This window comes from Mytilus galloprovincialis, chromosome 9, assembly GCF_965363235.1.
Source record: "Mytilus galloprovincialis chromosome 9, xbMytGall1.hap1.1, whole genome shotgun sequence".
NCBI lineage: Eukaryota > Metazoa > Mollusca > Bivalvia > Mytilida > Mytilidae > Mytilus > Mytilus galloprovincialis.
Window position 1 is genome coordinate 87,535,846 of NC_134846.1, and position 22,186 is coordinate 87,558,031.

Sequence of the window (22,186 nt, forward strand, 5' to 3'; positions counted from 1 at the left end):
CTGCCTTGTAGCGGCATTAACCTGCTCTTTCGAAATCTACAAAGGTGTCTTTTACGTGCAAGAGATATGATTCTCTCTTAACACGGGTCAGCCATTTATCGTCCCCTTCTGACGGACTATCATCGTTTCCTCACAAATGGTTTGACTCGCAAATGGTGTCAATGGAGAGCCGAAAATTAAGTCCCTGAAATCGAACCAGGTACCTTTATGTTAGTAGTTTGATGCACTAACCACTACACTATGGCTTTCTGGTGCATATGTCATTAAGTATGTGTATCCGCAGAAATATGAGCGCTTCTGTTTGACAGTATATTCAGTTAAAACATATGTGCCTCAGTCTGACAGTATATGTCGTTAAAACATGTGCGTAAGTTTGACAGTATTTGTCATTTTAAACACAAATACCTCAGTGTGACAGTAAACGCCATTAAAATGTGCGCCCCCGCTGGATATCTAATATCATTTCAAACACATGTGCGTCAATCTGACATTAACTCATATGTGCTTCAGTCAGACAGTATATGTCATTACAAACATATGTGCCAGTGGCGGAAATTTTCATAAGTGACTGACTGCCTAAGAGGGGGCCCTTCCTGTCATGCTTCAGTGATTCTCTATATAATCAACCAAATTTTTCCCACAAAAGGGGAGGGGGCTCTAAATCCGCCTCTGTGTGCTTCAGTCTATCATCTTGTATTATTTCTAACACGAAACGTATTCCGCAGTCTGACAGTTTATTTTATTACAACACATATACACCAGGCTGACAGTATATGTCATAACAAACATGTGTGCTTCAGTCTGACAGAATGTCATTTCAGAGATATGAGCCTTAGTTTGACAGTACATTCCATTAAAAGCATGTGCCTCAGTCTGACAGTATATGTCGTTTATAGAATGTGCATAAGTCTGACAGCATTTGTCATTTTAAACACATATGCATCAGTGTAACAGTAAATGTCATCAGCATATGTGCCTCCACCGGACAACTAATAACATTACAAACACACATGCAATTCAGTCTGACTGTATATGTCATTACAAACATATGTACCTTAATCTGACATTATGTCATTACAAACATGTGCCGAAGTCTGACAATATGTGTCATTATAAACACATATGCTTCAGTATGACAGTATATGTTATTACACACATACATGCCTAAGTCTGACAGCTAATATCACTACAAACACATATGTGCTTCAGTCAGACAGTATATATCATTACAAACACATGAGTGTCAGTCTGATATCTTATATCATTTCTTACACGTATTCCTCAGTCTGAAAGTTTATATCATTACAAGCACATATGCACCAGGATAACAGTATATGTCATAACAAACATGTGTGCTTCAGTCTGACAGTTTATATCACTAAATACACATATGACTCAGTAAGACAGTATATGTCATTACAAATATACATGCCTCATTCTGGCAGCGAATTTCATTACAAACCGAAATTATCTTCAGTCAGACAGTATATGTCATTGAAAACATGAGTGTCAGTCTGACATCTTATATAATTTCTTACACATATTCTGCAGTCTGACAGTTTATATCATAACAAACACATATGCACCAGGCTGACACTATATGTCATTACAATTATATGTGCCTCATTCTGACAGTATATGTCATAACAAACATATGTGATTCAGTCAGACAGTATGTCATTACAAACATATGAGCATCAGTCTGACATCTTATATCATTTCTTACATATGTTCCAGTCTGACAGTTAATATCATTACAAGCATGTATACACGAGTCTGACAGTATATGTCATAACAGACATATGTGCCTCAGTCTGACAATATGTCATTTCAGAAATATGAGCTTTGGTTTGACAGTATATTCTATTAAAGACATATGTGCCTTATTCTGATAAAATGTGTCATTACAAACATATGGTCCTGAGTATGAGTTTATTTCATTACAAACACATTTGTCTCAATCTGACATGATGTGTCATTACAAACACATGTGTCACAATCTGCCAGTATATGTCATTACAAACACATTTGTCTCAATCTGACATGATGTGTCTTTACAAACACATGTGTCGCAGTCTGACATGATGTGTCATTACAAACACATGTGTCACAATCTGACAGTATATGTCTTTACAGAAATATGAGCCTTGGTTTGAAAGTATATTCCATTACTGTTGTATGTGCCTCATTCAGATAATATATGTCATTACAAACATATGCTCCACAGTCTGACAGTAAATGACATGACACACATGCACACCTTTAAAATATGTATAAACAGCCAGCAAAGTCAAAACTTCCTAGCATTCAAACCGTAGAAAAATTTTGTCGAAATGATATGCACCTTTTATGCAAGTATATACTCCAAACATGACAAAGTTCAACTATCTCCAAAAAGAGCAAATATTAATAAACTTCAAAACCTTGACAACATGCACACCTTCAATATATGTACAAACAGTTGCCATTTGCTGATGTGGTTCATGTTTCTCCTTTTTGTCAAGCCTTTAACTTTTGTCCAAAAAGCAAGACATAGCAATCCTACATTCCCGTCTTCAGCGTCCACAAATATTCACTCTGTGGTTAAAGTTTTTGAAATTTTAATAACATTCACTATCCTGGATTTGTACCAAATTTGGACAAAAGTTTGTTTATGATTATAAGATAGTATCAAGAAGTAAATTTTGTAAAAATAAATCCTGTTTTTCCATATTTCATTCATAAATGGACTTAGTTTTTCTGCCAGGAAACATTACATTCACTCTGTGGTTAAAATTTTTCAAATTTTAATAACTTTCTTAAACTATCCTGGTTTTTTACCAAATTTGGACAAAAGCTTGTTTATGATCATAAGATAGTATCAAGAAGTAAATTTTGTAAAAAAAAAATGCTGTTTTTCTGTATTTTACTTATAAATGGACTTAGTTTTATTTTTCTGCCAGGAAACATTACATTCGCTCTGTGGTTGAAGTTTTTGAAATTTTAATAACTATCCTGGATTTGTACCACACTTGGACAGAAGCTTGTTTATGATTAAAAACTAGTATCTAGAAACTCTGTTGTTTGGTTTCAGAGGATTGGTGATGGCAGGAACAGGACGACAGATGGACAGACAGACAGGTGGATGGGAGGACAGATAGATGGGTCAAAAATATTATATCCTATTGAACTTTGATCTGAGGGGTACAATGGATAAGTGCTAATCAAGTTATATCATTTTAATGCTTTAAAAAGGTCTTAAGAGTATCAAAAACAAAAGAGAAATAATTCTTAGAATTTTTAATATTTATGTCAAATGATAAACATAAGTTCATATGTACCGGTATATAAGATTAATAAAAAGTTTCTTCTCTACTTAGTAGATAAAATTAATCATTACAAATACATTTTGCATACAGGCATACTTGTAACAAAACAAACAATTATAAAATAAGAAAGCAAGACATCTTTTGTACCAGTTTGCAAAATTAATAATTAAAAAGAGTGATTTTCTGTTTTTCATTTTTATTTGGCTGAATTTCCTTATTGAATCATTATTAAAGCATGATGGGGTATAATAAGAAATGTCTTCAATTAACCCATTTGTATACATTTATTTTTTGGAACAACCCTTAGTCTGGTTTTATACATTCAAAGATATATGTAAACATACAGACCCATATGAATATGCTAATTACAGATGATTTCTGTTCATAAAAGTAACAGAACATATACTTTTAAAACATTTATAGAAGCAATAAAGAAGTGGCATTTCACTAAAAGCAGTCAGTTTGGTACAATTTCATCAAAATAAGCTAAAAACCATCATTGGTGTATTATTGACTTGCAAGTCAATATTTCAACTCATTTAAATCTGTATTCATGCAACCATTAAATTTAACAATGTGATTCATAAAGTATAACATGTTCTGAATAGGAATGTTTCCATTATACACACCATCACTTTTATTTCAAAATACAATCATACAATACTAAGCTCACAACTTAGTCCTAAACTTAAAAATACATTTTGGGAGCATAAATTGTCACCTTTAATAAAAGTTTAAAATTTTAGCATTTTCTCTTCATCATACAAGTTCACTACTGCACTCATCAAGTCTTAAAAGAAAATGTATTGTAAGAGAATAATAAAGCCAGAACCTGAATATATAAATAGTCTGAAGAGAACAACTAAGGATTATCACATATATGGCATGTACAGATAATTATGTGGATAGAACTATTCTTGTATACAATTATTGATCTAACAATTATACAAAACACTAAATCACTAATTCAAACAATGAAAAAAACTTTTGGTTCTAAACGACTACATAAATGATGATTAACTATTGATTTATGAATTACTGTTTGCTATAGAAATATATTTCAATAAAACTTGGCACATTAGACCATACCAGACATACATTCTAACTTAGAAAGAGCAAAAAAGCATAATATTTAAGACACAATAGTCCAAAGGCTTTACAACTTGAAATGTAATAGTTCTAGAAAAATGTGAATGACTCTAACTTTATAAATTAAGTAAAGTTTTCTTTAGATAAGCAGTAGTTTAGTGACAATTGTTGCTGTTCTGCAAAAACACTTGGCACTATTTTTGTTTCTGTTGTATATTTAGAGGACAACCAAGAAATTAACAAAAATCTTATTACAACAAGGCATTTATCTGGATCACATCCAACCTAATTAAAATACAGATCATGTTTCCACTTTCCTTACAAGGATTAGATACTGTCCTGTTTTCTGTTTTTACCTTATGTTTCTCAAGATCCTCATGATGTATCATAATATAATACTCCCTCAAAGGAGGCAGTAATTTGATTTGGTTCATGTAATAACTGTCAGAATACACCACTTCAAAAATTTGGCGGCTGTAATTTAATTGGATTTTGTTATAATTATTAGAAAAGGAAGAATAATGGAGCATTGTCAGATCCTTGTAAAGAAAGTATGGACGCAGGATCACATGTAACCAGCTGATTATTAAAAATAAAATATAACACAAATGATATGATACGCTTGTCACTTTGGTCACCAGAAAGTTTAACTGTCTCCAGTATTAACCATAGGAAGGACAGTGTCGTAATTAATTTGATTGTCCCTGTCGTTTCCTTTTCTTCTTTACTTCACAGCCATAATAGTATTGTCTAGAACCATCTCTAAAAACTGAAAAATAAACAAACATATCTCATGTTCAATTTTTTGAAGTGATTGAGTGATTTTTTTCTTATGCTTAATAAGGGTATAAATCTGAATTATCATTAGAGTCTTAGACAACTAATGCTGACATCAGTGGCGGATCCAGAAATGTTTATAACTGGGGGCCCACTGAATGCCTATGAAGGGGCCCGCTCCGGTCATGCATCAGTGATTCCCTATATATAATCAAACCAAATTTTTTCCAGAAAAAGGGGGGGGGGCAGGGGCCCCTGGGCCGCCCCTCTTAATCCGCCTCTGGACTGGACATCAAAGAAAGATGTATCAATATTTCATACGTTACTAGCTATTATCTAAGACAGAGAAAATTCAGACGATTCCATGTTTTTATCACTTTATATCAAAAATTTAACAAGAATGGTATGGCACAGTTTCTGCATCTGGTCAAATGGGATTTAGGATCTTCATACAATCTTTTACAAGTAGCAGGTAATATTCAAGGTAGAATCTTTGTCTATCATAATGGAAAATTTGGCAAAATCACTTAAACATGAACTTTTTTTTAATTGGGTTGTAATCAGATATCCCAGCACATATCTATACACAGTAAGTTAATGAATTACCTCTTCATAACCTATGTTTATAACTCCTCTCTGTTGGGTGTCCTTCACTCGGAATTTATCTGTTAATGTCTTTAACATTACACAAGCTTGAATAAAATCGTCAAAATTAATGGTCCTCATTCCTCTTCTGTCAAACACTCGGATCACACTGTCACTGAATTGAGGTGACCTGAAAAGATAGGTTGAAATTTCTTCATGACATCCTGTTTTTTAATTATTTTACCTGATATACATGCTTAGAGGGAAAAGAAAAAAATCAGTAGATATAAAGGGAACTATATGACATACATTTATATAGCATAAATGTACTTGATCAAAATTTGAAACACTAATGTGTTTAGTCACTGTTCACACGAAATACAATTTTACTGTTTTAATGATTCAGAGCTCCAGATAAGAATTCACAAATTGGGTTTTTTACCCACCATTTTCTTATATAATTGGGTGATAAAGTTTTTTAATTGCATTATCAATTCCAATTCACCCCTCATGTTAATATCAAATTGGGTTTTTCACCACCAAGCTCCTGAATGTATTGGGTTTTTTCATCAACACAATATTGAATATTTAGGCAATATCAACCCCAGATTTTTTCCATCTTAAATATGTTTCTTTCTTTGTTTAGCTGTTTTATTTGGTTTAGGGTTAGGGTTAGGGTTATTTGCTAGCTGTTTTATTTGGTTTATTCACTGAGGAGCAATTGTAGGTTTAATTTGTGGCCTGTTCCAAACCTTCTGCCAGTTTTGTATTTTCTCACAAAAACGGATATGTGTATTCACAGGCACTCATCTTACACCTTTATATAATAAATTCGGAGACATGCAGTGCCTGTGTGTGTATTCATTAATTAACCGTAAAATGAAAAACCAGGTGCTCCGCAGGGCGCAGCTTTATACGACCGCAGAGGTCGAACCCTGAACAGTTGGGGCAAGTATGGACAAAACATTCAAGCGTGATACAGCTCTGAATTTGGATTGTGATCAAATTTTTGACATTACATGGTTTTTTTTACACAAAACAAATGTCAAGATTTTACAAATCAATTAAAGATTTCTTCTTATTTAAATCTAAAATTAAATAGTTGACACAGCATAGGTTTCTGACACATAATGAATGTGGTCTAATGAACTTAAAAGTTTTTTTTTGCCTTTGAGCAATTCACTATGCTGTTGAATATTAATCCTCTCAAAAAAATGTTTGAAGAAATTTTCTTTTTATTTATGAAATCTGAAATGAGAAAAATTTAAACCCCCCCCCCTTTTTTCACATCCCCGTTTCCCTTTTTCCAAAACTGATATCAATTCAAATTTCTAATGCAGTTTGCAACAATAACTACTCTTTTAAATACATCATAAAATATTAAAATGTAAAATAAAGTGCTTGTTATCACTGAATGGTAAAGATTGGTTGGTAGTAAAAGTGAATATACATTGTTTATTGTATAAAACAATAAAAAAAACTTCATCAGCAACATTTTATATTGGCAAATAAAAATAGAAAATGACATCATAGTCATGTCTGGCAAATTTCCAACATACATTATCTAAAACATTTTAGATAAGATAAGGAAAAAAAGCTTCATCAGCAACATTTTATATTGGCAAATTTCCAATGAAGTTATTTACATAAAGTTATTGGCAAATAAAAATAGAAAATGACATCATAGTCATGTCTGGCAAATTTCCAACATATATTATCAACTACTATTCTATACAAAGAAAGATAACTCCAATTGAAAATTAATTGCTATTGCACAATATTGTGCAATTAGATATTTCTTGCTATTGTGCAATACTGTGCAATTGAAAATTTCTTGCTATTGCACAATACTTGATATGGAATCCTGATTTGGATCAACTTGAAAACTGGGCCCATAATCAAAAATCAAAGTACATATTTAGATAAAGCATATCAAATAAGCCCAAGAATTTAATTTTTGTTAAAATCAAACTTAGTTTAATTTTGGACCCTTTGGACCTTAATGTAGACCAATTTGAAAACTGGACCAAAAATTAAGAATCTACATACACAGTTAGATTTGGCATATCAAAGAACCCATTTATTCAATTTTTGATGAAATCAAACAAAGTTTAATTTTGGACCCCCATTTGGACCAACTTGAAAACTAGGCCAATAATTAAAAATCTAAGTACATTTTTAAATTCAGCATATCAAAGAACCCCAAGGATTCAATTCTTGTTAAAATCAAACTAAGTTTAATTTTGGACCCTTTGGACCTTAATGTAGACCAATTTGAAAACGGGACCAAAAATTAAGAATCTACATACATAGTTAGATTCGTCATATCAAAGAACCCCAATTATTCAATTTTTGATGAAATCACACAAAGTTCAATTTTGGGACCCTTTGGGCCCCTTATTCCTAAACTGTTAGGACCAAAACTCCCAAAATCAAACCCAACCTTCCTTTTATGGTCATAAACCTTGTGTTTAAATTTCATAGATTTCTATTTACTTATACTAAAGTTATGGTGCAAAAACCAAAAATAATGCTTATTTGGGCCCCTTTTTGGCCCCTAATTCATAAACTGTTGTGACCTCAACTCCAAAAATCAATCCCAACCTTCCTTTTGTGGTCATAAACCTTGTGCTAAAATTTCATTGATTTCTATTTACTTATACTAAAGTTATTGTGCGAAAACCAAGAATAATGCTTATTTGGGCCCTTTTTTGGCCCTTAATTCCTAAACTGTTGGAACCAAAACCCCCAAAATCAATCCCAACCTTCCTTTTGTGGTCATAAACCTTGTGTCAAAATTTCATAGATTTCTATTAACTTAAACTAAAGTTATAGTGCGAAAACCAAGAAAATGCTTATTTGGGCCCTTTTTGGCCCCTAATTCCTAAAATGTTGGGACCAAAACTCCCAAAATCAATCCCAACCTTCCTTTTGTGGTCATAAACCTTGTGTTAAAATTTCATAGATTTCCATTCACTTTTACTAAAGTTAGAGTGCGAAAACTAAAAGTATTCGGACGCCGGACGACGACGACGACGCAGACGCCAACGTGATAGCAATATACGACGAAAAATTTTTCAAATTTTGCGGTCGTATAAAAATACTACATAAACTCTAATTATACTTGAATGATTTTGGTTTATTCAATTTATATAAATCTGGGTTTAGTTGTCTTTTATTAGAACTTTTGGTTTCTCATGCTTTATCATGTCATAATTGATTTGGCCTTTCACTTTTTCCAACTGATTTCGTTTTTGACGAAACCCCTTGTTTATTAGCAATGTTCTCGTTAGAAGGTACGCACACACGCCCGTGCTTTCGATGGACGCTTCCTAAAACACTGGCTGCATGAGTCTTGTTACCATAACTTTCCCTCAGCTTTTCAAAAGAAGCAGAAAACATGCTTCTATTTAATATTTTTACCGGACATTCACTTTTGTTTTAATTCAATGTATGTTATGATATATCTCGAGCAATGCAAAAAAAATATGACTAAATGACACACGCTAATTGGATTAACGCAGAGAAGACCGAAATGTTTTCAAAAACACGTGTACCTTTTGAGCAACGGAAAACTCCAACAGGGACCCATTTCAGCTACTTGATGCTTGGATCTATTTTTAGAACGAAAGGAAATTTCCAATTATAAATATTATAAACATAGATTTACGCGACGACTGTAAACAGATAAGGGTAAATAACGCAAACAGTAGCCAATTAAAGGGTTGAGAACTCATGGTTTGGGCATATAATTGGGTTTTCCTTTGAATTAATTGGGTTATTGAACCCTGCAATGGGCAATTGCATTGGGTTTTTTATTATTTGTATTGCGTGATCACGGAAATACGCAGCTTATCTGGAGCTCTGATGATTATATCACAATATGCAGTTTTTAACAAAACAGTATTTCAAGGGATGTTTTCATAATTTTACAGTCAATACAAGAGGAGAACTTTATGAGTTCTTGATTAATTTCTGCAAAATGTGAGGTAGGGCCATACTTGCAAGGACAAGAAATTATATCTTGTCATACCTTCTCTTTCATTCTTCAATATGTTTATGTTACTCAATTTTTGAAAGAAAACTGATAACAAAGGATATGAGATTTATTTGTCCTTTATTTAAAATGGCAATTTTCAGTCATTCTTTGCATCTGTGAGTGAGTATAACTGTTATTCCTGTCCTTGTAAATCTACAGTTATGTTTTAGCCAGACAATATTAAAACCAGACCCATACTTACAAATTATAACCAAATGTTCTGAATGCATTGCCTAGCTCCTGAGCGTCAATGTTACCCGATCTATCTGTATCAAATCTATAAGGTAAAATAGATAAATATGATCAAATTATATACTATTTTTCCATATTTATCCACATAAGGTAATAACTTGAGTTTGTCTGTGTGAAAGTTTTTCTTAGTTCAACATTGTGAAAAACAACATATTTAAGCAGTTTATAATGCAAGATATGACAGTCAGCCAGGATCAGTAAATGTTTTGTCATGCTAGTTGTTTTAAATCACATTTGGTTTTTCATACTGTATCTTTCAAAATAAGTAAACTGTCTAGGATGTCCTTATCTAATTTTTTTCTCCTTTCTTCTTTCTTATTATCTTGTTCTCTGAATCATAAAAACAAGTCTTAATTTTTTTCAAAGTATAATTTATGAACCAACTTTCAATTACTCAGCAGCCTTTTGCAAGAGTATTATTTAATCTGGTCTTATATTCTTTACAGTGTTACCTTTCAAAGCACCCTTTCCAATCTTGTACATATTTCCATAAAGCAGCAAATTCATGGATATCAATTGTACCATCTCTGAAATAAAAGGAACATAGATTAAATGTCAAAACAAGCAGAAAGACAAAACTATCATTTTGTTTCAGTTTTTCTTTCCTTAAGAGGCTAGAAAACAAGTGTTCTCCATTGCAAATTCAAGGTCACTGAAGGGAAAATTAAGCTGAATGGAACACATTTAGGAAATTTTGAGTTATCTTCCTTTATTGAAAATTGTACTTGAACCTATTTGAAAAACTTGTGTATTTTTTTATTATTAAACAGCTAATCTTGACAAGTACAGTTATGCAAATACATATAATTTAGTAAACTAACTGATAATTATTAATAAAATGGATTGCACCATGTTTTTTTAACTCTGGCATTATATGTGTCGAAGTGTTTGTAAATAAAGTATAGTGATAGTATTATCCTCATTCACATATACAAACGAGATTTGGAAGATAGACTTAAGGAATGGGTCATAATCTGTATCCTCATTCACATATATAAATTAGATTTGGAAGATAGACTTAAGGAAGGGCTCATAATCTGTATCCTCAAAACTACAAATCGGATGTCATGGTAAATACTAGAATAAACAAAACTCTTAACTTGAAAACTGAATAACTCACATAATTGAACAATATAAAACAATTCATATAAAGAGACCAACTACATGCAATCAGGCTAATGCAATGTTAATATTTCATCAACAACAAATATTTTGGCGAATATCATTTATTAAAGCTACTAAATCTACATCCATATCTTCAATAGAAGTGGGATCTTTAGCTACATTATAATGTCAGCACAATGATTATACATCAATGTTAAGAACATAAATGACACTTGTAAAATAGAAGTGAAATACTGAGGGATCTGAAAATTTTTAAAATTGCATAGCTCATCAATCAAGGGGATAATATCCAAAAAAATAAGAAGCTCTTACTTGCAGTTGCTGAAAAATTGAAACAAAAAAATCTTATATTCTGACATGTGACTCATTGTAAAGAACATAACATGAGAATGGAAATGGGGAATGTGTCAAAGAGACAACAACACGACTAAAGAGTTCTCCTACACAGTGAGAACATCTGGCACCTAGAAATGGCTTTCAGCTGCCATATATTTGGTAATTGCCAGATCTAAATGAATGAATATTGAAAAAAGCTTGCATGAAGATGCAGTTTTTTTATTTTGAGACTTTTCATAAACTATGCAAAAAATACAATATGTAAAAAGCAAGCAATATATAGGTTTAGTGTATCAAATAAAGCCTGTACGATAGATGTCAACTCTGAAATACTGATGGGATCTTAACAAAATGTTTCTTCCCCTTCTTTTGCATCATTAATTGTTGTTTTGAAAAGTGAAAATGCACAAATTATTGTCAAAAAATTTGTCTTGTTTAAGATACAGTACCAAAACCCCTTGACATGTTTTAGTGAATCAATTTATTTATGATAGCCCTTCTTTGAATGCTTTGAACTTTTTGTTCAATTATTCAAACATATTAATTGCAAAAGTCTGATAAATTGTCTTAAAAAATAAGTTGTAAATCAGTTTTCCTCTAGATAATTTCCCAAGATTAAGAATTTTCCACCTTGGAGACTTTTGTTTTGACACCAATGTTATGCTTCTTTGTGTTTTGTGTATAAAACTAATTAGTAAATACAGCCTAAAGTGTGAGCACACTGTAGCACTGTATATTCTGGTTAAAGATTAGTGTGCTATGAATGTTGGATGAGATCAGATGTATATATGAAACTTAAGTAGCTTTATTGTATGCTTATAGTGGGAATGTGTTATCAATAATTGAGTAAGAGTTTCCATCAAATTCACCTCTACATTTGTAAATAAGACCCAGTAAAAAAATTTGATTTCCATACCAAATGTAACTGGATTGATGAATGAAACAAATTCAAACTTTTTTGTGGGGGGGGGGGGGGGGGGGGGACTTTAAAATTTGTGTCCTCAAATATAATACTTTCAGTATTGTAATTGTGCTCAAAAGGGAAGGATGTATCCTTATACTTATTTCTTAGGTATTTTCTTTCCAAAAAAGAAAAGTAAAATAATAATACATAAACTTTAATGTGATTTAGTTTCCTAATCTTCACCATTAATTAGACTACATTTATATATTTACATCTTAAAGCATAAACTCAATTTACAAAACTTAACAACTATTGATATTTTACAATCTAGGGACCAACAATACAAACAACTACAGCATGCTAGAACATATTACAATGTACAACAAGAATGGTGTCTCTTACTTGCTCTTATCAAACATCCCAACCATTAGACGGCAAGTTTCTTCATTAAAAGGTGTACTATTCCCGTTCATTAAGGCTTGCCGTAGTTCAATGGCCGTAATTTTACCCGAACGATCTTGATCAACTGCCTGAAATAAGAATAGCTTACTTGTTAGTGTCAAACATCCCAATCATTAGACGACAACTTTCTGGATTAAATGGTGAAAAATTGCCATTTAGTAATGCAAGTTGTAACTCGTTGGCAGAAATCTTACCAGAGTGATCCTGGTCAACAGCCTGAAAAATATGGCAAACAATATCTATATACATGTAAAGACAGCTTGAAGCTTTCGTAATCCATTAATTGTTTTGCAATTAGAATATTGATCTTTATTTGAAGATTAATGAAAAGACAATCAATTGATAGATAACAGAACATTTTTAATGCTTGTTTGTACAACATGTTTTTCTTAATTGTAATTCTAAGATGCATATTATTTTGTCAAATTCATTTTATTCAAAATCTGTATTTATTGTCAAGATAAGTAATTTTCTAGGACAACTTTTATTAATTAAAAAAAACACTTTGTTCACAGGATGATCTTAGATAATTCAAATTTCTTTGATTCTTCATGCAGGTTCTTGTTTTAAGTACCCGTCAGGGAATATTATCAACAAAGTACACACTATTATGTGTAATGTGTAAAGTACTTGTTTCATACTATTCATAATGTTTTATACCTGAAACCAATTCCATAACTCTTGACTAACACCTGGTGGTGGAGCAGGTGCTCCGTATCCCCCTGGAGGTCCATATCCTCCTCCTTGTGGTGGTGCTCCTCCACCATAGGCACCCTGTTGATAGCCACCTGGCTGACCATAGGATGCAGGTGGTTGTTGGTAACCTTGTGGCTGGTAGCCCTGGGGTGGGGGTTGTCCATACTGTTGTTGAGGTGGTGGTTGTCCATACTGTTGTTGAGGTGGTGGTTGACCATATATTTGTCCTCTGTTAGGTGGTGGGGCCTGTGAGTAAGACAGAGGAGCACCTGGTCCTTGTTGAGGTGGAGGTGCACCATATCCTCCCTGAAATAAGTATGACAACTGTCTTCATATTTAATTCAACTTTTGTATGTCCTTATTACATTTCTATATATTAAGTTTATATTGTGATATTTGACAGTGGTGAAAATTTAAACTGGTGATTAATGGAGTCATTAATATTCATCATGTTCAATGTGACAAAAATTTCATGAATTTCTTTGGTATACATGTACATGAACATAAAAAATGAATTAATTATTCATTGAAGTAAATAATTTTCAATGTACGTTAACTTTGACAAAACCATGAAATTAAGTGTCAATGAAAATATAATTTGTCACTTGACAAGAATTTGTAACCATAAAATAAATGAATCCCCAGTAACAATTAAATGAGTGATCCTGAATAACAAAGTATTTGAAATCTACAGCTAATTTTACCGATTTTTTTATCATGAATTTAATAATAAGCTATAATTGGTATTGACCAATTACACTGGATATCATGATGACCAGTTACTATCAGAAATACACAATTTTTTTCAATAATTTTTAACAGGACCTTTTTGGGAAAATATTCTTTAAACATAAGGTTTCTTCCAAAAGTTAGGTTTATCACCATAGACTCTGACTTTATGCCATATCTCTTTATTGAATATATTGGCGGATGATTGTAATAGATCTATGATCTTTTGATTTCAATTTAAACTCCAGGTCCCTTAAGGTGTCACAGATGTACCTTATCACTTTTTGTCAGCCGTTACTGGACATCACAAAGGAAAAAAGTGATTGTTGTAAAACATCAAAAGTTGAAGTGTTGCAGATTCCCAAATAAGGATTAGGTCTCTTTGTACACCTGATCAAATTTACGCTTGACCCAAGAATCTGTGCCGGTTGAACTTTTAATGTAATACAACAATCACTTCTCCATCATTGTGTCAGATATTTATTATTTTAACTTCAAAATTTTGCAAGGAGCCTTAGTGATGTTCATTAATGGCAAACAAATAGCGATAAGGTGAAAGTCTGCACTGGTTGCGACTGGGACTATTATACTAACGGGACTGGAAACCATTACACCAATCAGTGTAATAACATCTACATCACGGCCGTTAGAACAAGACTTTACCTGCATTTTTATCGATACACCATATTGTTTTGACAGTGACATCGTGCCTTATAATTTCGGTAATTTTTTTTTTTATTTTATAGTTATTAGAAATGATAATCCTTAATATAAACATGATTACTTTAATGATTAAAGATATCCCAATCTTTGACAATTGTTATTAATCACCAAATCCCGCCTTAAGTTAAGTGTAAACCAGGTGCTCCGCAGGGTGCAGCTTTATACGACCGCAGAGGTCGAACCCTGAACAGTTGGGGCAAGTATGGACAAAACATTCAAGCGTGATACAGCTCTGAATTTGGATTGTGATCAAATTTTTGACATTACATGTTTTTTTTTTTACACAAAACAAATGTCAAGATTTTACAAATCAATTAAGATTTCTTCTTCAAACTTTTTAAATCTAAAATTAAATAGTTGACACAGCATAGGTTTCTGACACAGAATGAATGTGGTCTAATGAACTTAAAAGTTTTTTTTTTGCCTTTGAGCAATTCACTATGCTGTTGAATATTAATCCTCTCAAAAAAATGTTTGAAGAAATTTTCTTTTTATTTATGAAATCTGAAATGAGAAAAATTTAACCCCCCCCCCCTTTTTTTCACATCCCCGCTTCCCTTTTTCCAAAACTGATATCAATTCAAATTTCTAATGGAGTTTGCAACAATAACTACTCTTTTAAATATATCATAAAATATTAAAATGTAAAATAGAGTGTTTGTTATCACTGAATGGTAAAGATTGGTTGGTAGTAAAAGTGAATATACATTGTTTATTGTATAAAACAATAAAAAAAACTTCATCAGCAACATTTTATATTGGCAAATTTCCAATGAAGTTATTTACATAAAGTTATTGGCAAATAAAAATAGAAAATGACATCATAGTCATGTCTGGCAAATGTCCAACATACATTATCTAAAAACATTTTAGATAAGATAAGGAAAAAAAGCTTCATCAGCAACATTTTATATTGGCAAATTTCCAATGAAGTTATTTACATAAAGTTATTGGCAAATAAAAATAGAAAATGACATCATAGTCATGTCTGGCAAATTTCCAACATATATTATCAACTACTATTCTATACAAAGAAAGATAACTCCAATTGCAAATTAATTGCTATTGCACAATATTGTGCAATTAGATATTTCTTGCTATTGTGCAATACTGTGCAATTGAAAATTTCTTGCTATTGCACAATACTTGATATGGAATCCTGATTTGGACCAACTTGAAAACTGGGCCCATAATCAAAAATCAAAGTACATATTTAGATAAAGCATATCAAATAAGCCCAAGAATTTAATTTTTGTTAAAATCAAACTTAGTTTAATTTTGGACCCTTTGGACCTTAATGTAGACCAATTTGAAAACTGGACCAAAAATTAAGAATCTACATACACAGTTAGATTTGGCATATCAAAGAACCCCAATTATTCAATTTTTGATGAAAACAAACAAAGTTTAATTTTGGACCCCAATTTGGACTAACTTGAAAACTAGGCCAATAATTAAAAATCTAAGTACATTTTTAAATTCAGCATATCAAAGAACCCCAAGGATTTAATTTTTGTTAAAATCAAACTAAGTTTAATTTTGGACCCTTTGGACCTTAATGTAGACCAATTTGAAAACGGGACCAAAAATTAAGAATCTACATACATAGTTAGATTCGGCATATCAAAGAACCCCAATTATTCAATTTTTGATGAAATCACACAAAGTTCAATTTTGGACCCTTTGGGCCCCTTATTCCTAAACTGTTAGGACCAAAACTCCCAAAATCAAACCCAACCTTCCTTTTATGGTCATAAACCTTGTGTTTAAATTTCCTAGATTTCTATTTACTTATACTAAAGTTATGGTGCAAAAACCAAGAATAATGCTTATTTGGGCCCTTTTTTGGCCCTTAATTCCTAAACTGTTGGAACCAAAACTCCCAAAATCAATCCCAACCTTCCTTTTGTGGTCATAAACCTTGTGTCAAAATTTCATAGATTTCTATTCCCTTAAACTAAAGTTATAGTGTGAAAACCAAGAAAATGCTTATTTGGGCCCTTTTTGGCCCCTAATTCCTAAAATGTTGGGACCAAAACTCCCAAAATCAATCCCAACCTTCCTTTTGTGGTCATAAACCTTGTGTTAAAATTTCATTGATTTCTATTCACTTTTACTAAAGTTAGAGTGCGAAAACTGAAAGTATTCGGACGACGACGACGACGACGACGACGACGCCAACGTGATAGCAATATACGACCAAAAAATTAAAATTTTTGCAGTCGTATAAAAATAACATATAAACATTGAAATTTTCAGGATGAAAATAGCGTGGGGACGACGTGGAAAAAAGTATATGATTTGTGAAATGTCTTATAACTTTTGATGGAAAAGAGATACTCAAGTTCGGTTTGTTGTAAAGTCATATTTAAAGGTGATAGTTTACATTTGCCTATTTTTGTATTCACTTTTTTACGTGAAAAGTGGGGGAAAAATCACTTTTTTATTACAACCGGAACCCACATGCTCGGCTCAAATAAATTTAACTGTTCCTATAATTGCCTACTCCTTTTTATGTGTGCAATGTTTTATTGTAATCAGGGTTGATTTTGCTTAGTAATGGTCTTCAAGTGGCATTAGCATATGACTTTATGAAAATATATACACTGGGTTCCACATATTAGAACTACAAAAGTAGGCCATACCGTGCACCGCCTTTTTGAAATTTTGATATTAACACAAAGTTCAAAAAAGTTCAAAACAATGTGGCTATGTTTTCATGAGACCCGGATAGCTTTTGTTATATGAATTAATTAGGAACTGAAATTGTCAACATTGTATTTATTGCACACTAATTGTTTTTATCAGGATTATATGGGCTATTTAAAAAAAAATGATGCCAAAGTGTGACAAACATGGTAAAAAATTAAGTCGTTGATAATCTTTTTTCTATCATTTTTCTTTCATCCAGAGACATTCAAGTTTACAAAACTACCAAGGGTTAATGCAAAATAATGAAAATAAAAATTTTAACAACATTTTACTCATAAGAATTCATCCACTTTTCAAAGGAAACAACAAAATTATAATATCAACATACAAACATAAAAAAGAATATAAATATCAATGTAATTTTTTTGTTTGTTGCAATAAAGGTACTTAATGATTTCTTGCAATTTTTTTTTACTTATATACAGTTTTTTTTTTAAATATGTAAATTTCACCAATTTTTAGTGTATTCTTTATTTCAAAAGTTTTTATATCTCTTTGCAAAGGCTTTAATTTTATATAAAAAATTATAAGGAAGCAAACATATATGATCTAACTACATCCTCTGAAAATTTCACACCAATTGCTTTAGTCAATTCTAAGTTTTCTTCATTTAAAAAATACAAACATATGTTTTCTATCCTTTTGTTACACTCCTGACATATTTTTTCAGTAACTATAAGACTGTTTTTTAATGGAATGTTTAGAAAATCAGTAGTGATATCTATTTTAAATTTACAATCTCACAAATAAATAAACCTATTATATTTGATTACATATTTTTTTAATTTCTGAGCAAAGAGCAAACTTTTAACATGTTAAATGAGAATTACACTTTAATTTTAAAGAATCTTTGGTAAATAGTGTGCAGAAAAATCACTTTTACAAGACAGATCGGCTTTCTCATTTCATTGTAAAGATGTTACAATTATTTTAATAAAGAATCATGTTGAATTTTGTTATAGATAAGCTACATCAGAAACTTGCCAGGAGTGTAACAAATGTTACACTCCTGACCATAATTTATTGCTACCATATTTTAACCTGAAACTGACCTGAAATCATGTAGAGTCTTTATATTTCACATATTATTTTAGTGCACATTAAGAACAGGTTAATTTTTTTTATATATTTCTTACATATGTACAAATTTTGCTAATGGTCTATTTAAAAAAAAAGATGGCTTTCCTTTAAACCTTGTTCAGTCTCTTGTTTGATACTATATATATGCTGTTTTTGTGTCAGATAATGTATTATGATAAGTTTGTTCGTACTACCAAAGATGGTAGCAGTACGTGCTCTGTATAAAAAAAATTGTCCAAAAAATGTACCCAAAAATGTCAGGAGTGTAACGCTTTAAAATGTTTAAGTGTAACATTCATGTTATTTTTTATAGAAACAATGTTGTTATTATTGGTTTTCTTTTCTTGAATTTGAGTGTGAACACCATCTGTTGCAGATTATCAGTAACAAACATGCCATTATTATGGTCTTTATTGCTTGTTTATGCTCAATACTTGTATGTCAGGACTGTAACACATTTAAACAAGCTAGTTCAATTGCAATTTAAGTTCAAAAATTTCAAAAGTAATGATGTAGACTTGTATTCTGTGTTAAGCTGAGGTGTAGTAATGTCATTTTATAATAATTGTCAGCTTGTTTTTCTTCCAATAACTTATCTTTGCTAATAAGATTGAAATAAGGCATTTTTTTTGTGTTACACTCCTGACATTGAAGTATTGAGCATACAAAAGCAATGAAGGCCATAATAATGGCATGTTTGTTACTGATAAACTGTAACAGGTAATGTTCACTGAAATTCAAGAAAAAACAACAACTATAACAACATTGTTTCTAAAAAAAATACATCTTAACCCAATTGTTACACTCCTGACAGACTTGGGTAGTCCTCTTATTGTAACCATAATATTCCAGTAAAAGAACTTCAGGGTCAACTGGATGCACCTGTGCTAAGCTATGATACTAAACAAAAAACATAAACCGTGCAAGATGTACAGAAACATGTTATTTAACCTACAAAGACATTTTCTGGCAGCATATTGACTTTTACTAACATTTTTATTTTTACACAAACTTATTTGAATTACCTTATGAGGCTCATAAAAATGTAAATATATGAAAGATTTGAACAAGAAATCATAGTTAAGATATAATAGTTGGATGAAAGATATTGTTTGGTATTGAATCTGCCCTTATTTATTCTATATCATCAATGAATGCACATGCTTTCTTGTAAATGTCACACTAAAAGCGTTACACTCCTGACATTTTGAGGTACATTTTTGGACAATATTTTTAAACAGAGCACATACTGCTATTATCTTTGGCAGTTAGGACCAACTAATCATAATACATTGTCTGACCTAAAAACATTACAGATATAGTATCATACAAGAGACTGACAAAGGTTTAAAGGAAAGGCATCATTTTTTTTGAAATAGCCCTTACATGTATATGATCTGTTAACCTTTGACACATTGTTTTCTTTGTGGTCAAGTAAATTGTCGGCCAATTTAATTTTTCGACTATTTCTGGTTTATTTTCAACACTTATATATGGACAATTTATTAATATTTTTTCGTAAACAATATCGATTTTTTTGCATATAAACTAATTAATTTAATAATTATTCTTTATTTCAAATCCCCCAATTTTAACAGTTTTCTATTGGCTGTTTTGTTTACATGTACCAAATGCTAATTTACTACGTGACATGATAAGCTGTCAATTAAAACAAATAATCAATAATCCCGCTATACATATTTTCGAACATCCTGGCACTTTAAATTTCTAGGAGGTGAAATTCTCGGGATTTTACCTCAAACTCTATGGGAAAATACAATTTTTAATTCCAATTTAAAACCAAACGGTAAAAGATATCACAAAGATTTTTATAACACATGTCTAATATGATAAGGAGATTTGAAAAAATGATCTCAAATTTAATTTTAATGATTTAACAAAAATTAAATTGAGTTTTAAGTTTGTGTATTTATATATGGTAAAACCCAAGGATTTGCCACCGCTTCAACTCCAATATTCAAATAGATAAACACAATCTAATTATCTGAAATCTGTGATGCAAGCATGAAATTATGTATCAGGGCATTGAAATCTTCACAGATCGATCAGTTTCCAGTCCCGTTAGTATAATAGTCCTAGGTTGTGACGAGAATCTGTGCCAAAATAAACTATTGACATCATACAACAATCAGTTCTCTAAACTATTTTGTGTCATCAGATTTTTTGTACAATGACGTCAAAATTTTACAGGAACCTTTGTGATGTCCAGTTTTGACAGACAGATAGTGACAAGTCCTACCATCTCAAAAATCCTGATCTTAATTTACAGGCTAGAATTTAAAAAAAACAGAAAATTTACAATTTCATTCCGTAATTGTTTCAAAACTTGTTGAATTAAAGGTATTGCGAAAGAGAAAACCCTACTTTACAGTACGTTTTTATACTTTTATAGGAAAATAATGCCAAATACTTTGTTTCCATGCAGCTTCTACAAAAATGACAGTGATCGTGAACATCGGTTAGGGAATTTATAAGTATCTTACGTATTGTTGTTGGGGTGGACCACCCCAAGACATTTTCATATAATGTTATAACGAAATGAAGAAATTATTTTGACTAATAATCACAACTAATACACAGGACAGTGCTGACATCTATTTATACAAAGGTAGATAACTTTGGGAAGGTCTAAAACGCGGAAATGGAAAACGCGGAAATGAAAAATGAGTGTATTATAACTAATATCTTTGGAACCGCTAAAGCTAAATTAATAAATAAAACTGATTTTGAAAGCTAATATAATAGTCTATAAGATAAAATAAAAAAAATATATATTTTAATATGCATTTTTACCGAAAAGTTGACCGGAAGGCTTTCTTAGTGCGACTCTGGCAACACATTTTTGAACATTGAAACTTAAATTCACGAAAAAGCATATAACCCGGTCAAAGTCTGTAAATTGACTCTTAAAGACATTTAAATGACAAATAATATTATATAAAGAAAAAAATAAATATATTACTATAAAAGGACAAAAAGTTGACCGGAAGACCCCCTTGTACAAAAATATTGAAGTGAAGTTTTCAACTTTGAATTAAAATTCACAAAAATATAAAAAGCCCGGTGTTGATACTATTGAAATTATTTAACTTAAGTGAAATACTGATTGAATAAAAATTGACACAATTTTGTCAAAAAAAGCAAAAAAAAAACCCTCATCGATAATGAATTATTCACTTGGAAAAGAAGGAGAAGCTTATATAACTTAGGAGGCGATAGTCAGGGTTATATAGAAGATTAATTAAGTTGTTAAACCAAATGGAGTACTGTACATTGGAAATTCATCATATGTATAATCCATGTATTTGACTTGCAAGTAATAATTCAACTTCATTGAAACCGTATCAT

General features: G+C 31.4%; 1 protein-coding gene across 2 annotated transcripts; it reads right to left on the reverse strand.

Moving 5' to 3' along the window:
- Positions 1-3,264: 3,264 nt before the first annotated feature.
- LOC143046271 (programmed cell death protein 6-like) lies at positions 3,265-21,476 on the reverse strand. Of its 2 annotated transcripts, none has more exons than XM_076219350.1 (7): positions 21,322-21,476; positions 13,538-13,879; positions 12,818-12,945; positions 10,503-10,577; positions 10,001-10,075; positions 5,781-5,949; positions 3,265-5,166 (listed from the first exon to the last, which is right to left on the reverse strand). In XM_076219350.1, the coding sequence occupies exons 1-7, from the start codon at positions 21,358-21,360 to the stop codon at positions 5,122-5,124; spliced, it is 873 nt and encodes a 290-aa protein (XP_076075465.1). In that variant the 5' UTR covers positions 21,361-21,476; the 3' UTR covers positions 3,265-5,121. The 2 variants fall into 2 exon arrangements, with proteins under 2 accessions (XP_076075465.1, XP_076075467.1); XM_076219352.1 differs by lacking the exon at positions 12,818-12,945 and adding an exon at positions 12,966-13,093.
- Between the last annotated feature and the right edge of the window lie 710 nt (positions 21,477-22,186).